The 21625-nt window shown below is 40.8% G+C and overlaps 1 protein-coding gene across 4 annotated transcripts in view; it reads right to left on the bottom strand.

The window, feature by feature from the left end:
- Nucleotides 1–2446, bottom strand: part of kiz (kizuna centrosomal protein) — a 55001-nt gene extending 52555 nt beyond the window's left edge. The window contains exons 1-3 of one of the 4 annotated variants that reach the window (XM_061254456.1): nucleotides 2239–2446; nucleotides 1307–1369; nucleotides 202–364 (exon numbers count right to left, since the gene is read on the bottom strand). In XM_061254456.1, coding sequence (XP_061110440.1) covers nucleotides 202–364; nucleotides 1307–1369; nucleotides 2239–2378 — 366 coding nt within the window. In that variant the 5' untranslated portion in view covers nucleotides 2379–2446. Of the gene's footprint in view, nucleotides 1–201; nucleotides 365–1306; nucleotides 1659–1724; nucleotides 1910–2238 lie in introns of those variants that run through there. The other 3 variants (XM_061254465.1, XM_061254473.1, XM_061254481.1) reach the window with 3 other exon arrangements.
- Between the last annotated feature and the right edge of the window lie 19179 nt (nucleotides 2447–21625).

Raw genomic sequence — 21625 nt, 5'->3', positions numbered from 1 at the left:
GCAGATGCATATCAACCAGCTTATGCAATTAATTACATAGGCCAATATACCTACAGTGTATTATTTCTTATCGCCATTTAATCAAATAATGCAAAACAATTAGGCTAAAACCCATTAATCCTAACTGCCATGAGAATTATGGATGAATACTTTTCGCAATGGCCGCAACGTAACCCAAAGTCGACATATTAATATATTTACCTTTTTCTGATGCAGTGCACTGTGGTTAAAACACAATGCCTTCATTTGCAATTCTATGCTCTCCATATGTCTTAGGAGCTCAAGGTTTCTTGCCTTCGCTCGGTTTTCTCTTTCACTTATCTGCTTCAGATAACACCGCAGTTTGGCATTCTTTATCTCGGAACTATAAGGGGGTAAAAAAAATTACCATTAAAATATGTATTCTTATATTTTGAGGGTTAGAGCTCATTCATTATTCATTCGTGTTCATTCCAAAGATTATTGGCGCCAACAGATCAGTATGTCATTCATCATAAAGCATATAAAACATCTGCAAATAAAACCAGAAAACATAAAATGTTTTGACAATATAGAAATGTATTTGAATCAGCAAGGTTCAAACTATTTTATCAACCGGTCACAATTGTGGAAAATCATTCACTTACTTGGCAATAAACCTTTGAATGTTTGTTTGTTTACACCACAAATTAAATGAAATCGACATGCCCATCACATTTAAAACAAAGGTTTCCGGGCACTTGTAGCAAGTGCCATCATATCAACATTTAATGAGATGCAAACAGGATTTCTGAAAGTTACTTCCCTAATTGTTTTAAAAGAAAAGTTCCTAAGGTCAAGTATTATCGAAACAACACATGTACACTTTGTTTACAGACAGGTACAAAATACAGAATGCCTGAAAAAGAATATTTATGATAATAGTATTTATTTTTTTGCTTAATCTTAAAATTGTAGAGTAATTTACTTATATGTAGGCCTAAAGAATACCATCTATAAATCCCTGACGTGATAGCCCTCATTGGTGCAACTAATAATTACATTTTTAATAATACAAACACTAATACCAAAGCCATTCCAAATGCAACAACAGAGAGTAGCGTTACTTTAAATTTGGTTTTAGACTAACGTTACTGGTATTTTCGTCTTCTGTCTATAATATTATCTAGCCAAAGTGTAATCAAATCATGTCTAAAAATTGTTGAACCTTTTCGATTTGTTTTAACAATTCTGTTTTAAAAATAATTCAAATTAATAATATAATCCAGAATCATTTACTGTCCTATTCGCAAGCTATTTACATTCCATATTATTAAAATACACTTACCCTTGCTTGCCAGATGTGCAGAAGGCTAGCAGCTCTTTTTCCAACTGAAATCTCCTCTTTTCACTATAAACAGCAACACATAGATGACTCATGACAAACGGTTAACTTCGGATTCGTAAACTTGTGCTATCGTTAGCTGGTTGCTAGACATCGGTTATTTGTGCCCACACTTGATTGAATCTGGCAAGCGCTACAAACACTAGGGTAATACTAGCTAAGCTGCTTTCTGTGCAACATGCTAGTTAATATTGCTAGTTAGACAATCTGGCTGTCTAATGTTCCAGTTGGTCGCCCCACGTGCAGTCATCCCCACAAAGCGTAAGCAAAGCGTAAGCAAAGCTTCGATATGGCTAACTGGCTAAGTTAGCTAACTACGGCAAAGGCAAAGGTTCAAGACGGCTAACTAACATTCGGTTACCGGCAAGTTAGGTTTGGAGGCAGTTCTTTCTTAGTGTCAGGAAATTCACGAAACTAACGCGTTAACTACCAACTTAAATGAATTAGTATAGCATAAACCGTGTTTGAGCAGTCTTGTGTTCCCTATCTCAGATTAATGCGTGTGCTAACTAATTTACTAGCATATGTGTGCTAGGCAGATTAACAGTTACGTGGCTAGCTAACGTTAACAATCTCCGATACTATCAGTGGTTAGAATTGGTGTCACTCATAGGAAACCAATTCGCTATTATTATGGTATGTTCTGTAAATATAGATGGAGTGCTGTGTGTAACTAACTTGCTAACTGCATGCGATGCGTGCCAGTAGACTAGTGAATTACAGCAACAGTAAATTAGCAGGCTAACGTTCATTGTGACTGCGGCAGCCTCAATAACTCTAGCCCGCGGTCTTCATCGGGGCCTCCTTTATGCAGTTAAAATACATTTCTTCGTCATTTTTTAAGACAAGCTCCGAAAAACAAAAAACGAGCCTACCTTTTGTACATATTCTGTTGAAGATCCCCGATTTTCTCAAAGTACTCTTTATGACAGAAAGCCATGGCCGGAGACCTGCTCCGAGGCCGGGGATGTGTGTTTACACTGGTTGTCATAAGCACCGCTTCCTCTGGAAGCATTAGTAAACAATCCAACCACGCGGGAGAGGACGACAGCTGAAATCCTGCCACAGAGCCACATTCGTTCTTCCAACTGTAGGGTGTGTGGTGCTGCTCCGACTTCTGATGAACTCTAGTTAAAACGAGTTTGCAAGGCAAACGTGAAACAAGGATCATAGCTTTTACTGTTTTGAATCTTACGGTCCTTTAACATTGTAATGCCACAAAACTGATCTATCCATGTTAAACATTTCCAGTTGAGATTATTACCTTTAATATAACTATAATACGGAGAATCGTGAAATTCATGGTTAACTTTTATTTTACATAGCCTAGTTTAGATTGCATTCAGTGTATACTGTGTGATGACTTCAGCTGCTGTGGGAACTGAAGCAGCGATAAAAGCATGTGACAAAAATGTTTGCACTGTGCACCTTTTCACATCGACAATGTAAGTCATATTACAATTCTGACAAAGAGAAATACTCTGCACAATGACTTAGTGGTCTTTTTTGAGGCACAGTACATGTACAGTACAACCATTTACTACAGCTGAAATACTGTACAGTGGAAAGGTCAAGGCAAGGTAATGGAATGCACAGTGAATTATCGGCCTTGGGCCCAGATGTTATTGAATTGCTACTGACAGTTCATAACAATGAGATTAAATAAAAACAAAACACTCTTGCCATCTAACTAAGATATATGTTCCCCTCAGTAATGTGCCTTTGGCCAGAGAGGTTCCCCTGAGTTAAAGACTATCATCTGTGATAGTAGTATAACTGGTAAATGGTTGGCATTTATATAGCGCCTTTATCTAAAGCGCTGTACAATTGATTCTCATTCACCCATTCATAGACACACACCAACAGTGATTGGCCACCCTGCAAGGCACCAACCAGCTCGTCAGGAGCACCAGGGACACTTCGACACACCCTGGGCGGGATCGAACCAGCAACCCAGACAACTGCCAGACGAGCCAATGTCTCCACTGTATTGTAGTGTAGTAGTGCAGTCGAGCAATCCTTTTCACAAGGCTAGCTGTTACTGGAGTGTAATGTAGTGAAGGAGTAATTGAATTACTGTAGCCTGCTGCATACATGTAGAGTGCAATGAGTGCACATATTGAAATGGTCAAATAAAGTAATGTAGTATATTCTGAAATATCATAACTGCTCTGTGTCCTTGTTGATGCACAAGTCACCTACATGTCATATTGTGTTGCACCATTGACTTACACATTGCAACAGTGTGACAGGAGTGGTTCATTTAAATGTAATTAAATTCAATAGAACTTTATCCTCTCAGGGGCAATGTAAACAGGGAAACAATGATAAGCCTCCAACACATAAGGACTTAACAAATAAATTCCTGCCATTCTCCCTTCCTTAAGAATATGAGTTTATCCTAGCACAAGATGGACTTCTTATGACCACTAATCTGAACAGGCAATGCGGGAACACTTACACAAGAGTACACTAGACATGGATTTACCAAGAAGACTTTGGTATGTCACTCAGCACATTACCTACAATGCTGAAAAACGCAACTACAAATATTTCATAACCTTAACAAATTGTGACGTATAAATCATTTTAAGTTATCATTAATGTCATTGTGTTTACTCTTTTGTACTATCAATGCAATGATTTTTACAAAGATGTACTTACAATGATTTGATTTGAGTGTGATTTGAAGACAATGTATTGTTTTGAATGTCACAGAAGGTTTTCCAATAGAGTTCAGTTTCTTTTTGTGTGTTGATATTGTGAAAAATTTTTTATTGAAAAGTTTCTTAATTACAATTTTTTCACAGATGATGTTGATTGCTCAACCCCATCATTAATGTAGTTGGTACAAGGCTAAAATCAGACAATCTTTTTCAATTATGAATTGAATCCTATGTCAGCTGATTTATTTCACATTTCTGCAACCTTAGAGAAAAGAGATCAATGTCATGATGAGAGGGATAGGGAAGAGGCTGGCCTGAATCTTGCATTGTGCTTGGCTCGCTCTTTGAACCATCAGATATTCTGCATAACAAAAGGGTCCACAGTGTTTCAGGAGGGCTCAATAAAGCTGGGAAATGCGTATGGCACACAATCTGTTGAATTTCAGAGACCACTCTATCTTTGTATGTCGACTTTTTTTCCCCTCCTATGTATGCTGCTCTGACCCAGGGCAAACACAGCTTTTCAATGAATAGCATCTGTTTCAGAGTTGTGTGGGTTCTCCTCAACAATAAAACACAAGGTTATCTGAAGATGACAGCAGGGGCAATTCATTATCTGGTTTTCCATTTCGGGAAAGGAAAAACAAAGTCTGCAGGGTTAAGCAGAACGTTTGATTAACAAGACATTTCATAATGTAATGATTATGGTGATTTCTGGAACTTTATTTTAATGAATTTGTATCTACAGAACAGTTTTTTCCCTTTGGATTACGATTAGCTGTCATTGCTTGGCTTTGTAAATGAGATAATACACATTCACAGTTACAGGTATAGGGAATTCAGGGGTTCACAATAAAAAAAATACCCATAAGGTAACTCAAATGCAATTTGTACAGGGAAGGTATGCCTTTAGTTGAAGTATGTACTCTATATATTACATTCGTATGCATATACATATATATGGTATCATATAGACTAATGGTAAATGGACTGTATTCATATCACGCTTTTATCCAAAGCGCTTTACAATCAATGCCTCTCATTTACCAAATCATACACACACGGCGATAGGATACCCTGCAAGGCACCGTACAGCTCATCAGGAGCTATTGGGGGTTAGGTGTAATGCTCAGGGACACTTTGATACACCAGGAGATTGAACCAGCAACCTTCTGACTGCCAGATGACCACTCATCTCCTGAGCTAATTTCGCCCCAAGTAATTTGTTATTTAGCTGCCGCTTTTTTTAACAACTTACCATTACTTAGACTAAGCAGGGGACAATCCGCCCTGGACCTTTGTGCGGTAAGGGCCTTGCTCAGGGGCCCAACAGCTGTGTAGATCTTACCGTGGCTACACTAGGCTACACTGGGCTACAGGCTACCCCTGTATTTATGATATTTATGTATATATTTGTGATCCGTTTGTATGTGCAGCCTCTTGTCATATTGCCATCGAAGCTTTGACATGACACTCTGCAGGAGTACATCATTTTCTCTAACTTAAGGTAATGCATAATATGTCTTACTCATATCCAATGACTGTGAGACAGAGAGGCAGCTGAACAGCACTAAGCCATGGACCAGCAATAAGTTGAAGGCCAGAGAATCTGACTGTGGCTTTGGTACATTTAAAGACATTGGGATAATTCCAAGAAGTGCTAAGAACAGAGTAGCTCAGTATGGCATTTAATTATTCGTGAAAAAGTTTCAAAGGAAACCAAATTAACTCCAGAATTCTGCTAATCCAAGGCACAACCAAAATGTAAAAAAAGACAGACTAGAACAATCTGACATTTGTGACATGCACCTCTTTGTTCATTTTTGACTATTTCCTTTGAAGACTATAAAATCTGTGAAGAACTTTAAATGTAATAAGAATATGATGCATGCTAATGGACAGTTTGTCCAAGCAGCAGTTTGGACTTGGAAGAGATATTGTAATGCATTCAGAAGAAAACAACATTTTGTATGTATTTGGGTTCTCTATTGTATCTACTCCCAATACCCGAGTGCAGCCATTGGGGTACTGTGCTGTAGGAGACATCTTTTGGATCAGATGTTAAACCGTCCCGACTCACTGTGGCCTCTGTCCCGACTCAGTGTGATCATTAAATATGCCATGACACTCTTCTCAATGAGTCAGGGGTTCCTTGGTGTCCTGGCAAAATTCCCAACCTGGCTCTTTCGACCTGCCAAAAATCCCTCTCCACCTCAGCTGGTGTATGGTGGGCAGCCTGGTGCCAAATGCCAGTGTTGCATCACCCAGGTGGGTGCTATACATCAGTGGTGGTTAAGGCGAGTTTCCCCCTCATCACTGTGAAGCGCTTTGAGTGTTTAGAAAAGAACTATATAAATGCAATTATCTATTTATCTAAATAATCCCTAACCTGTAAAAAGCTCAAGAACTTGGGATTTGGAATGTTGTGTGTATGGCATAATTAATCACAATAAATAAAAGTCTTCCAATCATTTCAAGCCTTTTCTGTGCCGAGCATTAAAGGCTGCAGTGAGGGTAACTAGAACCAAGAGCTTCTCCTAAAACAGCAAAATCACATTTCTAGTGTGACCGGTATCTTAATTGTTTCATTTTATGGCAATATACCATGAATTCAAGATAATACATATGTTTGTTTCTATATTGTACAACATGTATTGCACCCACTCATCTTCACTAATGTCAGCACAATTACAAAATGTACTTGTAATGTGACTGCAAGTTGTAATACTTAATAAGAAATAGTGAAGCACTACTATAGATGATCACGAAGAACAAATCACCAAATATAAAAGTTTTTAGTAATTCTTATGCACCCAAACCCAGAAGAGATATTGCAGTTTTGTTTTGTTTTTCAATTGAGGAAAATGTGAGGTTTCTTTTATTATCAAGTGACCAGTGGCATTCAGAGATCCTTGTTTTCGTTGAACGGATTCAGCAACTCTTCACAGAAAATGCAGTCAGCATACTTTTAACTGATATTTTCAATGTGAACCGTGTTTGACAGCCATCACTGCTCTCTGGTTCCGTAATTTAAAGGGTTAAATCGATAATTAATTTTAATTATTGGAATTTTTTGCAAATGGAGCTTTGCAGTTGATAATTGTTGAGATATTAGTGTAAATGTACTTGGCAGCTGAAACAGGCTTCCTTTCTATGCAACATAATATATTAATGAGCATCAATAAAGCCAATTAGAGTACTAAAACACAAAATGAGACCAGTAATCATTTCATTTTCTTAAACCTTTTTCCACCAAAAAAAAAACTCCCTTTGCTAAAGTTCAAAGTTGCTGTTTTTTTTCAATTACCATATTTTAGCATAAAGTAGATATAATTAACAACATTAAATTGAGTAATTAATGGAGTTGTGGGTTTCTCTGAACTAGGTAATTGCTAAACTTATTACATTGTACCAAGTGTTTCCATTTTTGCACATAGTGGTAAAAAAGCACAGTTGTGAAACACATACTCCCATATCTATTATGCCTGTGTAATATAAACAGTTGAATAACTGTGAAACACTGTACCTTTCCCAAAAATCCTCAAGAAGGTTGTATTCAATGATGCAAGCATGTGAAGTAATTATATTATGCGCCTATTTATTTGCATTGACACAGTGAATCCCTAGCTAAAAAAAGGTAGAGGGTCTTTCAACATCAGACACCCTCATCAGGCCCAGGCGACCCAACTGGAAGTGATCAGTTCCCGTGTTCAAGTAGCATGTGACCATAGATCATTCCTCTTAATCCACAACCATCTGGAGGCTTTTTCTGCAGCCTCTGTAATGGTTTTGAGGGCTTTTCTCTTGCACACACCTGTGATGCCCAGAAGACTGTAGGCTTTACACAGCGACTGAGGTGCGATGCCTCTGCAGCCCACCTCAATGGACACACACAATGTACACCATTCCTGTCTGCAGCAGTCTTCCTCCCAAGCTGGTGTATTTGGCTTTCTTTCACTCATATGCTTCCTCCATCCGCACCTCCCAAGGCACAGGGAGCTCCAGCCTGACCACCTGCTTGGATGTTTCTGAGAATAAGACGATGTCTGGTTTCAGGGTGGTCTCTGCGATGTTATCTAGAAATCGGAGCTGCTTCCCCTGGTCTACCTTCATTTGCCAGTCAGGTGCTGTTCCCAGGAGCCCTACTGCTGCCCCTGGCCGGGGTTTGGGCTTCTCTCCTGCTCTGACAAAGGCAATTCCCTGCTTTACTGGTCTGAGGCACTTGATCTGGTCTTTGTCACTGCAGATGGTTTCTGCAATCACCTTCAGCACTTAGTCATGGCGCCAGCGGTATCGATCCTCACCCAGGTCTTCGGACAATAAGGAGTACGCCGGAGAGTCCATCTTGCCCCAGCAAAAGACCTTGGATGGGCTGGGCAGGACGTCATAGATGGACTGTACCAACATCTTGATACAGAAGGGCTCAGCCTGCCACAGCTCAGACCAGGGGATTGCGCGGTCCATAGCCCGTTCCATCCATGCGCCCTGTTTCCATATCCCTACCATCTAACTTCCCCGTAGCTCCTCGAGCCCAACTCTCATGTCATCTTGGACCAGTTGCCGCCTGTCTTTGCCCTGGGATCTGTCATAATGGGTTGTTGGTATGCACCCGAGCCCTGCTTGGCCAGATGCTACTGGTTCCACTGGAATGCTAAGGCGTAGGCACGACTCTGGCCGGTCCACTGCATTCTGCACCCTCCACTCCCTCCCAGTCCTCACCTCAATGCTAGCCTTGGAGACTTTCAGGTCACAGGTCAACAGTTGACAGTGGGAACACCAGCAGGGGACACAAGATCCTGGGGAGTATGTCATGTTGATAAATCCAGGCCTTGAATTTTCCTGGTAGATCTGACCTGTCCACCGCTGCCAACCATGCCTCCAGCCCCTGGTTTGTGGCCTTCATGGATGCAGAGTCCTTCAGATTTTTATCGCAGGTTTTGCCAAGACTCTTGATGGTTTTCCCAGTGATAGATGGAATTTTGTTATCTTCTAGAGAGAAGCGGAAGCGGTCAGTCACCTTTTACATGACAAAAAAGAGTTTTCACTTCCTGATTGTTTCCCACACCTGATTGCTATTCCCTCTCATTATCTGTATTATTTAAACCCCTCAGTTTGTATGTCTCATCACAAGATTGTTATGTATTTGTACCATACCTTCCAGCGTTTCCGGATTGATACCTGTTACGACCTGTTTCGCCCCTGACCTCTGAGTTTTGTTTATCCCGTTTATCAGATTTTGAACCGTAGCTTTTCGACCCTTTTCTATACCTCAACTTTTATTTCCGGATTTTGCCTTTGTCTGATTAGCCGGTTTGTTTTCGACACCCCAACTGTAACCTCGACTACTCTTTGGATTACTCCTGATACGTCCATTTGCTCTAATTCCGACCTATTGCCTGAACTTTCGATTACAAACTGCTTGATCCTTGTTGCATCTGTTTGCTGGCTTTTGACCCTCGTCTGTTTAACCTGCTACCAGAAAATAAAGACTTACAAAGAAATGTCTTGGTCTCGCATCTGGATCCCCTGTTCTGAGTGCCTGATAGTGTCCTTGGGAAATGCTGAAGACAATTATGTACCGGCATGCTTGGCTGCAGGATACAGCTAAAGGGACACTAGACAGTCAATCAACTCAATCAACTGTTCGAAGAAGACTTAAATATAGAGGGTATACCTGAAGATGCAAGCCACTCCTCAGTAGGCGAGATTATATTTTGCAAAGGAGTAAAGAGCTGAGCCACAAATTCTCTGGAACATTTACTTTTATGGACTGATGAGACCAAGATTAATCCCTACCAAAGTGAGGGAAATGCCAAAGTGTGGAGAAAGAAGGGCTCTGCTCATGATCCAAAACATGCAAGCTCATCTGAAATGGTGGTGGAGGACATGTGTCATGACTTGGGCTTGCATGGCTTGCATGGCATGCTAACTTTATTATGCACAAACCTTATTTTCATTCTCATTTTAAGCTGTGAGAGACGATTGTGCAGTCCAGGAGCAATTCAAAAGAAAGAACAGTTCTTCTGGGTCTTCGAAGATGTCCCAGCATATAAAGGGCTAATAATGAAAAACTTTACTCCTCAAAATGAAACCAAAAATCAATGACCGGGTTAGACCACCCTTTTTGACCCCAGATATGCATCTAAGAATTCAGCGTATTCACCAATCATCATTTCAAGTAAACATGTGAGATGTGAAAAAATATATACTCTCAAATGGCTAAATTGCTCTTGCCTTGACGAACCACAACTTTTTAATAACATTATAGCAACATATTATAGCCAGAAAACAAAACAATCAATGCTACAATGCCAGAATGCCACAAACACAGTGGAACGCTAGACAAGGAAATGCATCTGAAAACCTAGAGGAGTTTTCATGAGGCTGGAATAGTAAAATATGAAGCAGGAAATATTCTTTTGTTCTGCTTTTTCCATTTTTGAATACTGTTCCTCTGCTTTTTCATTCTGTCCTTTAGATACAGTATGCCGGGTAATTGATATGCACTAAAAAGAGGTCAGAATTTGCATGAGAATTAATGGCGGTAAATTAATTGAATATTCTACACACATCTCAAATTACTCCTTCAGACCTTTGTTTCTTTGCTTGGCAGATCCAGTGTTCGGCTGAACAGCCAAACATCTGTGCAGTTAATAATTTGATAAACAGCTAATACTAATACTGTAGCTGAATTATCAGCTGTAGGCCTCCTTTTCCCCCTTTAGAGACTTGCAATATTTGGCACCGTTTTTATTGTGTAGCTTGGCTGGCTTTATCTGTCTTTTTGTTGCTATTCTCTCTTGCATTGGTTTTCATGGTTCCCTCACTATTAATCCTTTGACCAATGTGTTCTAGGTTTAATTCAAATCGTTATTCTATTTTTCATGATAAGTCTAAAAATACATGTATTTGTGGAGGGGGGGGGGGGCAGAATTGCATTATGAAATCCTATGTTCCACTGTGTCAACTTTTAGTAGAATAGGACTTCATTTAGGCTCTTTGTGTAAAACAGCCGTTTCCACTGAACTTGCATGTTAAATTATAGATCCATCACCAATTGATTATGCATCCACAGTATAAAAGACTGAGTATATTAGGTGAACTTGTACTGATCAGAGATTAAGTCATTCAGGCAGTGGATGTGTGAAAGGGAAAATAAATCATACAAGCCTCCCATTCTGTAAAAACGTTGGACAGTTCCTTGGTGATGTATCAAAAATATTTCCAAAAAACACTGAACCATCATTTACCTAAAAATGATGGTGGTGTTACAATGCAAATAAAGAAGAATTCAACCATTCACACCCAAGCATTTAAATCTATCATTAAACAAACAGATTTGTTGATGAGCGATTAGAAATAAGAAAACCAGCATGTAGTCAAAGTATTTTTAAAGCTTTTTTAATGTCAAAATTAAAATGAATTGTGCACACCAAATAGAAGCCGAACACTTCAGAGTAATGGAGTCTGTGATGATTCATTGGCAGTCAGGGAAGGATGTCGCTGACAGCTCCTCCCAGCTCTAAATAAGTAATCCAGTGCTTTGCATACATGGGTGACTCGTGTTCGAGGCTTGTTTTGAGCATGAGTGAGTGTTTGATGTTTAAATTCAGGTCAGAGGGGCGTTTTGTCCCTCCATGTAAATGGAGCAACAGACACCATAGCCCTCATCGTCCTGAAAGCAATACACAAACAGTTCCTCTACAGTCTAGTAGGGAGGGAAGCAATTAGATAAGTGCTGTCAAGTGGATAAAAAGGTGCAAAATCCCATTTTTTGCAATTTCATGGCAAGTAAAGTTAATAAAGTAAAAATGGAGTGGATGTTGACAAGCAGGAATTTTCCTGAAAAAAAAAACGCTTTTCTTGAAAGGGTAAGATAGAAGGAATTAGAATCGGATGAGGGCCGCGGCTCAGAACCGCATGCCGAACGGGCTCGCGCGGAGGTGACGCGCGCCATCAATCGCTCGTTTATTATACGTCTCCTTTTAGCCAGATGATCCAAAGATGTTGACAGTGAAGAGGGGCGCTTACAGAGAGGACGCTGGTGCCTTCTGTGAATGCTGAGCAGCAGAGGTTTAAATCTAATTTAAGCACAAAGGGATCCGAACGGGCGGATCTTTTCATCATACCTAATTGTAAAGCATAATTTTCTGATGCTCTTCAATAACATGCTTCAGTGGGTGTAAAGCAGTTTAATTGTCCTAGATTGATATGAATTGAGAGTACTCTGTTAAAAGCATAGGGTGAAGCAGGAAGGTGGCCTATCTGGGAGTCCTGCCTGGTAACGCTCAAGTGTGAAATGGCCCATACCTGACCATTAATAAGGAAATATGGAAATAAATATTCAAGATGAAGATTTTTTTTTTATAATAGCAAAACATGTTTTCCTAAAATCTGTGTGAGTGGGCACTGATTTAATTATTTCCTGTAGTTGTGGATTCGTGTGTCTCTGGAGTTTGCCTTTGGCTGTGTACACATCAATTATATTTAAATCACTAGGTTTCCACCCATACATATGGTTACCTAGATGTAGAGTATCACAACCTTCTGTGTGTGGAGTGAGTTGTCAATGGCCAGCTGCTGATGAAACAGAAAGGTGTTTTTTTCCAATTCAAATGAAATGGTATACATAGCCTGCTAAATAAAGAATTTACTTCATGATTTTCTACAGAACTAGCAGAAAAATAATTTAAGTATTTACATTTTTGTTTACATTATACAAGTGTCTTTGATAATGAAAACACATTCCAGTGTAATATTTTTAAAAATATTATTAATTCTAATTTTTATGGAATGGCCCTTGTAGTAGGTTTCAGCATAGTAGAATATATGGTTTTTGAGATTAAGACCAGAGACGCATATCCCCTACAGTGGAGAAAAAAAAAAAAATGCTATGGCTATGGCGGATATAAAGCAACTGCCAAAATACTTTTTGGTTGACAGCTCATAGAGGATTCTAGTATACTACTAACTATATACTGTATAACCAAAGCTACTACTTTTCAAAATCACTCATATTGAATCTTTATTTCCAATAGTTCAAGGATTATCATGTAAAGCAAAGAACAAACATATTATTTGGTAAGGTTTAATTTTAAGTCGACCTGGGTAATGCCTCTACCACCTGCCATAACACTTGTCATAAGCGTATATAAACATTATGACAACATTCATGCCAGTTTGTTGCATGCTGTCCATGTGTTGTTCTGAACACCATATGCACAAGACTAATTTTTAATAGGGCCAGCAATAGGATATTGCTGTTGAAATTTATATTTTATGGCTGTGCTCATTTACATAATTACATTTAGTAAATATATTGCAGAATTTTCTTTTTCTCAAACTGCATGCTGTAATTTATGGCAGCATTAATAACGTTTTTCAGGTAATTATAGGTTTCATTTCCATGTGGGGATGCAATTTGAAGCATTTATGTAGAATAATCCATATACTGGTCAACTAGCATATTACCTAGTGCATTACTTCACATTAATTCACAACGCATAATGATGAAAGAACCATCCTAATGTTAATAGGATATGCAGGAATTAAATTGGCTCCTGGTTCTGGCACTAAGAATCTATCATTTATCTGTTTCCACTGTTCCTCCACAAGCTTTCCCCTTTTCTCCTGTATCTCCAGTACTCAGTATTTTCAGATGTTGGTTGCTTGTGTACACTCCGCAACCCCTACCTCCACCCTGTATACATCAACGCACACATTTATAAATTGCACACATACTGTACACTCACTATCAGAGAATTTTAAGATGACTGTTGTTTCATTGAAAGACACATCCAACATGGGCTTTGACACAAAATGTCATGTCATAAAGTCAATAAAGATGTGATGTTAACCAAGGGGATGGTAATAACTCTTTTGTAAACATGACCCATCTGTGTTTACTTGTTATTTGCTGCATAGCACACTAAATTAACATATACATGACCAACTACTCAGTGATCCCTTTATTAGGTAGACCTGTACATGAGCTTGTAAATTCAAATATGTAATTAGCCAAAAATGTGGCAGAAACTCACTCCATAAAAGCATGCAGACATGGTCAAGAGGTTCAGTTCTTGTTCAGACCAAGCATCAGAATGGGGATGAAATGTGATGTAAGTGACTTTGACTGTGGAATGATTATTGGTGCCCGATGGGGTGGTTTCAGTTTGTCAGAAGCTGTTGATCTCCTTGGATTTTCACACACAACCATCTCTAGAGTTTGCAGAGAATGGTGCAAAATTAAAAAACATCCAGTGAGCAGCAGTCCTGCGGGCAAAAGCACCTTGTTAATGAGGTCAGAGGAGAATGGCTGACTGGTTAAAAGCTTACAGGAAGGTGACAGTAACTCAAATAACCAGGTGGATGGGCTACAGCAGCAGAAGACCAATAAGTCAAAAAAGTCTAAAAGGTCAGAGAGGCAGAGGTCAGAGAGGGTAGTTGAGCCTTCTGTCTGTCTATATGGAAAAGCAACTGAAATGAATTATCCAGCTCTGTTCTGACCTCAAGAGTAGCAGTGCATTGTCACTGGTCTAAGTGTATGCCGCAGAGAACAAATCTCCCAGAAGATGGGTACATTTGAGGCATCCTATATTTTTTCTCATTATTCAATGCCAGTGGCTCATAAACAGGGACCTTGTTTGTAACTCAGGTTGCTGTCTGGAGGGCACAGAGGTCAAAGGGCCATGTTTTAAAACAAAAAGTGCAGAAACCCAAACAATGACTCCATGTTGACGTATTTACTGTTTTAGACATCACAGTTTACATGGGATATGAGAACTGGGACTGCAGAACTGGGGTGGGCCTTGTTCATGTGCGTGAGCTGGGGGGAAGGTCACCTTGCAGACAGGTCCTGGAGCCCGAGCTCTGAGTGACAGCCAATGGCGAAGGCAGCATCAGGAGAAGGGACGCAGGTCATCAAATGAAATCTGGCCCGCTAAAGCGGAGGTGACGGATGTTGCTGGCAGACAGTGGCCCGGTTGGTTGGGTAGTGGAGGAGGCGGCAGTGTGAGGCAAGGAATCCGGCCTTGTTGAGCCAGGGTGCATGGACTGCGGCACCTGATGGCTCCCCTGAAAAGTGAATTGACGTTTGGCAGCAAGCTGAAATGACTCCATCTCACTGCCAGGGCAGTTGCTATGTGCAATTCTTCAGTAGTGTTGTGTCTGAGGCACAAATAGGCCTGTCTTGTTATTTTATGACTGCACCAAGACACAACATGTTGTAGAAAATGTATTTCTCCTCCTCAAAACGCAGGTGAACAAAGCCATGACAACATGTTGGCTCTGTACTCCAGCCCATTGGATTTGAAATGAAACAATGGCTCTGAGGTTAAAGTGCAGACTGCCACCTTTTATTGGAGGATATTTGCATCCATATCAGATGATCCATGCAGGAATTACATCCCTTTTTAGAGATAGTCCCCCCATTTTAGGAGACCAAATGTATTTGGCCAGTTGGCTTCTCAGCTGTTTCTGATTACTCAGGTGTATTCAGTCACTTCCTTAGTGCAGGTATAAGAAACCTTTATGTATCTAGTCTTGATTATAGGCTTTGGATTGCCTTTGGAGTTTATTATTGGCCTCTGTTATTCAGTAAAATGGGGGAGTCCAAATAACAGAAATTGTACCACAGTCCAAATACTTACGGACTGCACAGTATATAGCTGTTTCTGTCCCAGCCAGTATTATAGCTTATGTTAGATGTTGTTTAGCTGGATGCAAACCATCTGACTATCATACCATATATTTCTGCTCTTGGCTCTGTTAGTCTACTCCCTCCAGACATTTAGACCCATTGAGACTGTTCATCCACTGATTCCCAAACACGAATGCACATTTGAATTAAATTGTCCAATACAGCTCTGCCCATTTGACATTTTCACCCCATCCTAAAAAAAAAAAAAATGAAAAATGAGAGTAAATACATGGGTCAAATGGCAAGTAAGCAGCATGAAAGGTTTATTTGTTTGTGCGAGGCAGTGAACGCGTTTTTCATCTGGCGAGGGGAGTGGGTGCAGGGGGGGTCAAACTCAGCTGACACCAACACATGAAATTGCACTCGCTGGGGTCTAGCCTCAGAGGTCAAATTATCATTCAGCTACGAATCAAAAGGGGAATTCACACTTTGAACCCCCGTCCATAGGGCCTGAACAAGAATAAGGATCGTTTCCGCATCCCCCAAACATATTTCTGCATTAAGCCATTAGGGGTGTATAAGGCGAGTCACTTATATAATGAACCCGGTGGCCACCAGTTGCAATATTCCAATAATAATACGGCCTGCATATTGATTGCAGATTTTCAGGGAGTGGGGTTTTTTCTTATTTTTTTGGAGCATAGGGAATCGCGTTTCTCTCGGGCTGATTAGAAAAGCTCATGCATAGGAAATCAGGGAGATGTCGGTTCCCCCACCCAATCCCTCCCCCACCACTCCCTCCCCCTCCAACACAGCACCGACTCCCCCCTCCCCCCCATATCCACCGCCCCCCCAGTCTGCTTGCCACGCAGGTGACAACAATTTACACATGGGAAGGCTAATGGAGACATTCAGAGGGAGAAATGGGAGAGGGAGGAAGTAATGCACCCAGGCCCATGCAGGCCAGCGGACCTGGTCACACCGCCAGCCGAATCGGCTCATATCAGATAACACATAATTGCCAGGTCAGCGGCTAATGAGTGCGACCGTGCCCTACCGGCGGAGGCTTTTGCCCGCCTGGTAAAGACACTTGTAAACAATTCAGTGCCGGGGGCGAACATGGCAATAATATGTTGATTCAGCAAAGGTAATGAGGTGTTCCTAGAATCAACATCACCCCCCTCCCCTTCCCCCCTTCTTGCAAACCACAGAGGAGCAGGTAGCAAGGTTGCCGGCTGGCTTCCAGTGACCTTTGCCAAGCAGTAAGGACATCGTATTGTGTGAAGAGGACTGTTCTTATATTGCGGGGAAAGGCGCTGAGTGTCAGAACTTTCATTCGCAGCAAGCAAATGAACAGCCGGTCTCTGCATGCTAATGAAGGCCAGGCTATTTTCCACCTTTTTTATCTGCACATTATGCTCTTGACTTTGGAGAAGGTGGGAATTAGGTTGGACCTCAGTGTCAGACTGCATGATGGCTTCGCTCAGGAAAGCTGGTAATTGAAGCCGATGGCTGCCGCGGAGGAGGTCTGAATTTGGAAATAAACAGTTTCAAGCACCGCGCGTCATTTCCAGAGAGATGACAGGGGGAATGGAAATGAGCCGTCTGGATCTAATGCAGTTTCGCGGTGGGGAAAGGCCATCTTTCAGATAACAATTCCACTCATTAGGACTTCAATGCTGGTGTAATGACAGGAGCCCCAAGCCCCGCTAAATTTGCCCGAGGCAATTACAGACACCCTCGCCACCGCATCCCCCCCCCTGCCCTGAAGAACCGAAAGTCAGATTTACACCTCAGAAATTGTTGTTGTTGTTTTTACATTGTGGAATACATCTAATCACTCCGAAGTAATAAAAAAAGAATAAAAAAGTGCAATGAAATGCCACCCCCCCTCCGAGGACCACAGACTGTATCAGCGCCAGGACTTGTGTTTGTCATTATTGCTTGTTTATTAGCATAATGGGAAGTAGACCAATTATTTCACCTCTCCCTGGCAAAGTGACTCATTTGTGTTTGTTTCCCTGCTTATTAGAGTCTCAGGCTTGTCAGACCTGCTTTAACATCTTCATCTGTGTGTGTGTGTGTGTGTGTGTGTGTGTGAGTGTGTGGATGTGTGTTTGTTTGCACATATGTGAGTATTGTGTGTCCATGTGTGTGCATGCATCTGTGCGATACCAAGCTTACTGTTTATACCTGTTATTTCACATTAGTGATCGTAATTAATGCTTTAGAGTAATACAATTATCAAAGCACTGTGGAAATTACTTGTGATTAAAGCGCTAACAGACTTGCTTTCCTTGTAAGGCAGTTCTGCTCAGATGAACAGGTGCATTTCTTTTATATAGACAGGAAGCCAAACTATGCTGTTTTTCTTTTTTAGCAGAACATTGTGAAGCAGTTCTCCGGAAATGTGGCCTCTTACCCACGCATCTGCATAGCCCCCTTTTCAGAATCTCCAACCACACCCCCCCATCCCCCAGCCCCCCCGTGGCTTTTATCAAGCTGTCCGTCAAGACGGCCAAAGCGACGGCCTTGATGTGAGCAGTCTGATTCGGCACCATCGCCATCCCTTAAAGAGTCCACTCCACTCACCCCCTACTGCCCCCTCCACCCTTTCAATTTTCCAAGGATTATCAACCACAATGCCTTTCCCAAGCAGATGTGCAAACTTTCCCTCTGCCCTTTCTCCCGAAAATGTAACTTGGGTCCATATTCTTTTTTGAGCGGCGATTCATGAGATGAATGAGGGATCTTTCATTACACTGGCCAGGGCCCAGTGGCGGGAACGTCCACAGGCGCCATACTGTACACAGTTTGTTTGTCAATCTCCAAATTACCTTAGCCGCTAATCCTGGCTGCTTTTATTTTTTTAATGTGGCGTTACTGCAGCGTGTCAAAGAGAACGGCCTCCCAAATCTCCCATTGATGTCGCACGTAACCTTGATGTGGCGGGGAAGACCGCAGGGGTTTCTCTCGCTCAGATAGTCTTCATGCTCATGAATAAAACAGAAGATTTAGAGCTTCCTGTGCCACTAATTCACAGTATAGAGGTTTCAATCTGTTTTTATGGCGTGTTGATGCAACAATGGGGCTCGGCGTATTGGAGCCGAGGATTCTCAGTTGCTCGTTTCTGGGCTGTAATTTACTGTAATCAGTGTGTGTTTTTGAATGTGTGTGTATGATTTCCGTGGAAGTCGGGAGAATTGTGGTTTGTCGAAACCCAAGGGGAAATGATACTATCTGTCCATACGATTGTTGTACTGCATTTAAAACACCATAGTATACTCACACGAGGTGCAATTCCTCTAATCCCTGGACATTATGACATCATCACGCATATGCCCCTCCCACAGCCAGGGAGCCCAATCAGAGTTCATAAAGTTGGGTTACAGATAGGTTATGATGGACAGACTATGATATAACTATTTATTGGGGTGGAATTAGAAGTTCAATCAAAACAAATGAAGCTGTTTACTTCCAGTTTGACACCAAGGTTAGTACAAGCTGTGACATGTCCACTTATTGCAGCCTGACAATGTTAATGTACTTTTTTTTTTTTTAATCAGACAGACATTGCCATTTATTGGAGCCAAACCTGAACTAAGCAAGTCTGTTTTGTTACTCTGGCTGGGTAATTTATGACTTTGCCCCAGTAAGCAGATACATCACAACCTCCTATTATATTAACCCAGGGTGCAGTATGTCCTTGTAGTTGGACTATGGCCTTCTTAATGCTGCAAAAGTAAGGCTTCATATACAATTTTAATATCTGAAAATGTTATTTGTACAAACACAGCCTTTGTTGCATTTCCATTATGCTTCTTAGTTTGTGATTGGCTGTTGTGCTGAACTGTAGCATATGTTGCCAAAGGGCATGACACACTGGAGATATACATACCGAGCTGGCCAGCCAGTGAGACCATATTTTGTCTCCACAGTCTTAGGACCAATTTATTGTGACAGGGTGTATTTCTTAGCTGGATAACTCAATCTTTATCCCCCATCTCCCAGGGAGATCTCCACCTTCACTTTGTCCCCCCTCAGAAAGGCAGAAAATATGTTGTAAAAGCAAGCTGCCAAAGGCCACCAAAATAAAAACAGCCCCTTGGACTTGGAGTATAGACTAGATAGACTAGAGCCACAACAAGGCTTGCATTTTGAAAGGATGTGTTTTTTCTAAAGGTAAGCTCATGCAATGCACATACAACTGAAATTCCACAAGCACTGATTGTTTGCGTTGTGGTACTCCAAACTACCCCATCATTATTTTTTTTACAAATATATAGTCCTATTCCAGGACTATTGGGCATTGTGAACAGGGTTTAGTTGTAGTCCTGGTATACTTACCAGGTGTATCCACAGGTCCAGTGTACATCTTTCTTAATATGACTTAATATTTCAAGTTGTTGCATCGTATTTTGGCATGGAAAAATGGCCTCCAAAATCTATTAGGATTGGCAAAGACATAGAGGCTTGGTTTTGGGGCTTTGCCTCACTCGAACAGCCTGGCCTGTTAGAGCACTGGTTCACAGCAATGTGCTCCTTTAGCCAGGAAAGTTACCCTGAGAGAAGCGGCTGGCTGATATCAGTAACTACAGTTCAGTCAGTCATTTCACTGTGGAATTGCTAATGAGGCTATTTGTAGTTAGATACATAATGAAAATGGATTGATAGGGGTTTGATATAAATAATTAATATGACTATAATGACAGGAATTCATATTTGTTGTGGCAGGTGTCGGTAAAATAAATAAACAGGGCTTCGTAAATTTAGAGAAGTATTTTACATAGTTTGGGGGATTGATCTGTTTGATTAAGATAGTGCTAATTTTGGGGGTTGATATACAGTAGGCTACTAAATTAAGGGGTTCGACATTTTTAATTAAGGGGTTGATTTGCTGTACACTACATAATTGAGGGGGTCTGATATGGGATATTGACATGCTTAATTAAGGGGGTTGACGTGTTTAATTAAGACAGTTGATTTACAGTAGGCTACTCAAGGGGGCTGTCATGACGAGTGTCATGAAGGCTGTGTACTTCATAAAGGGAAATATACTTAAAGGGGGGCTGGTATTATACTACATATCTTTGCAAATATCATCTAAAATTATATATATATATATATATATATATATATATATATATATATTCAGTTGACAATTTCAAACTGTACACAGCAGAGGAGAAAGACTTTTCAGGGGCAAATAAATTTGTGTTGATTTATTGTAGCAAATTTTGAATTAAGTAAGTATTCTCACATTATTCATTATTCTCTACATGCCTTGCTTCAGTGAAAAATATATCTTGTTAATTTTCTGAGCCTCATTGTTGTAGTCTCGTGTGACGTGCTTGGGCCATCATTGTTTGCAGACATATTACCAGACCTTCTTATGGGTTCTCCCAAGTCAGTGGTACAAAGAGCTGCAAAAGGCTTCCAAGCACTGTGTTAGAGTGCTGAATGGCACCCACCAAAACTGAAAATTGGTATGGTGGCTTTTGGGGCTATGATACAAGTAACCCAGTAATAAAAGCACATGTACGTAGCTCTCAACAGACAATGGGTCCATAGAATCCCTGCTGACTGAAACCCTACCTCCCATGATGCCTGCAAATTCACATTTTCAGCGTAGCGAACCTGGGTGATTTACTGTTCAAAGGTTTCATCTTTACAAGGAGCAGAGTAGGCTGTAGACCAAGCCATTGGCTGAAACTCTATGCTAATACATTCTAACACTCTTTGGGGAACCCTCACGTCATTGTTTCACAGCCAAATAAAAATCAAAACAGAATTCTCCACAGCATTCTTGAAGCTTTTCATGCTAACCGTTTTTTGCTGTTTTTTTCACCATGATGTGAAGAGACCCACAAAACCACCATGCCACAGTGCACCATAGCATTGTAGTGTGGGACTATAGCACCTATACTAGAGAAGAGGAGGAAACCATGAAAAACAGAT

This window comes from Conger conger, chromosome 1 (genome assembly GCF_963514075.1).
Source record: "Conger conger chromosome 1, fConCon1.1, whole genome shotgun sequence".
Lineage (NCBI taxonomy): Eukaryota > Metazoa > Chordata > Actinopteri > Anguilliformes > Congridae > Conger > Conger conger.
The sequence above is the reverse complement of the archived record's forward strand: the minus strand, read 5'-3'. Positions and strand labels throughout refer to the sequence as shown.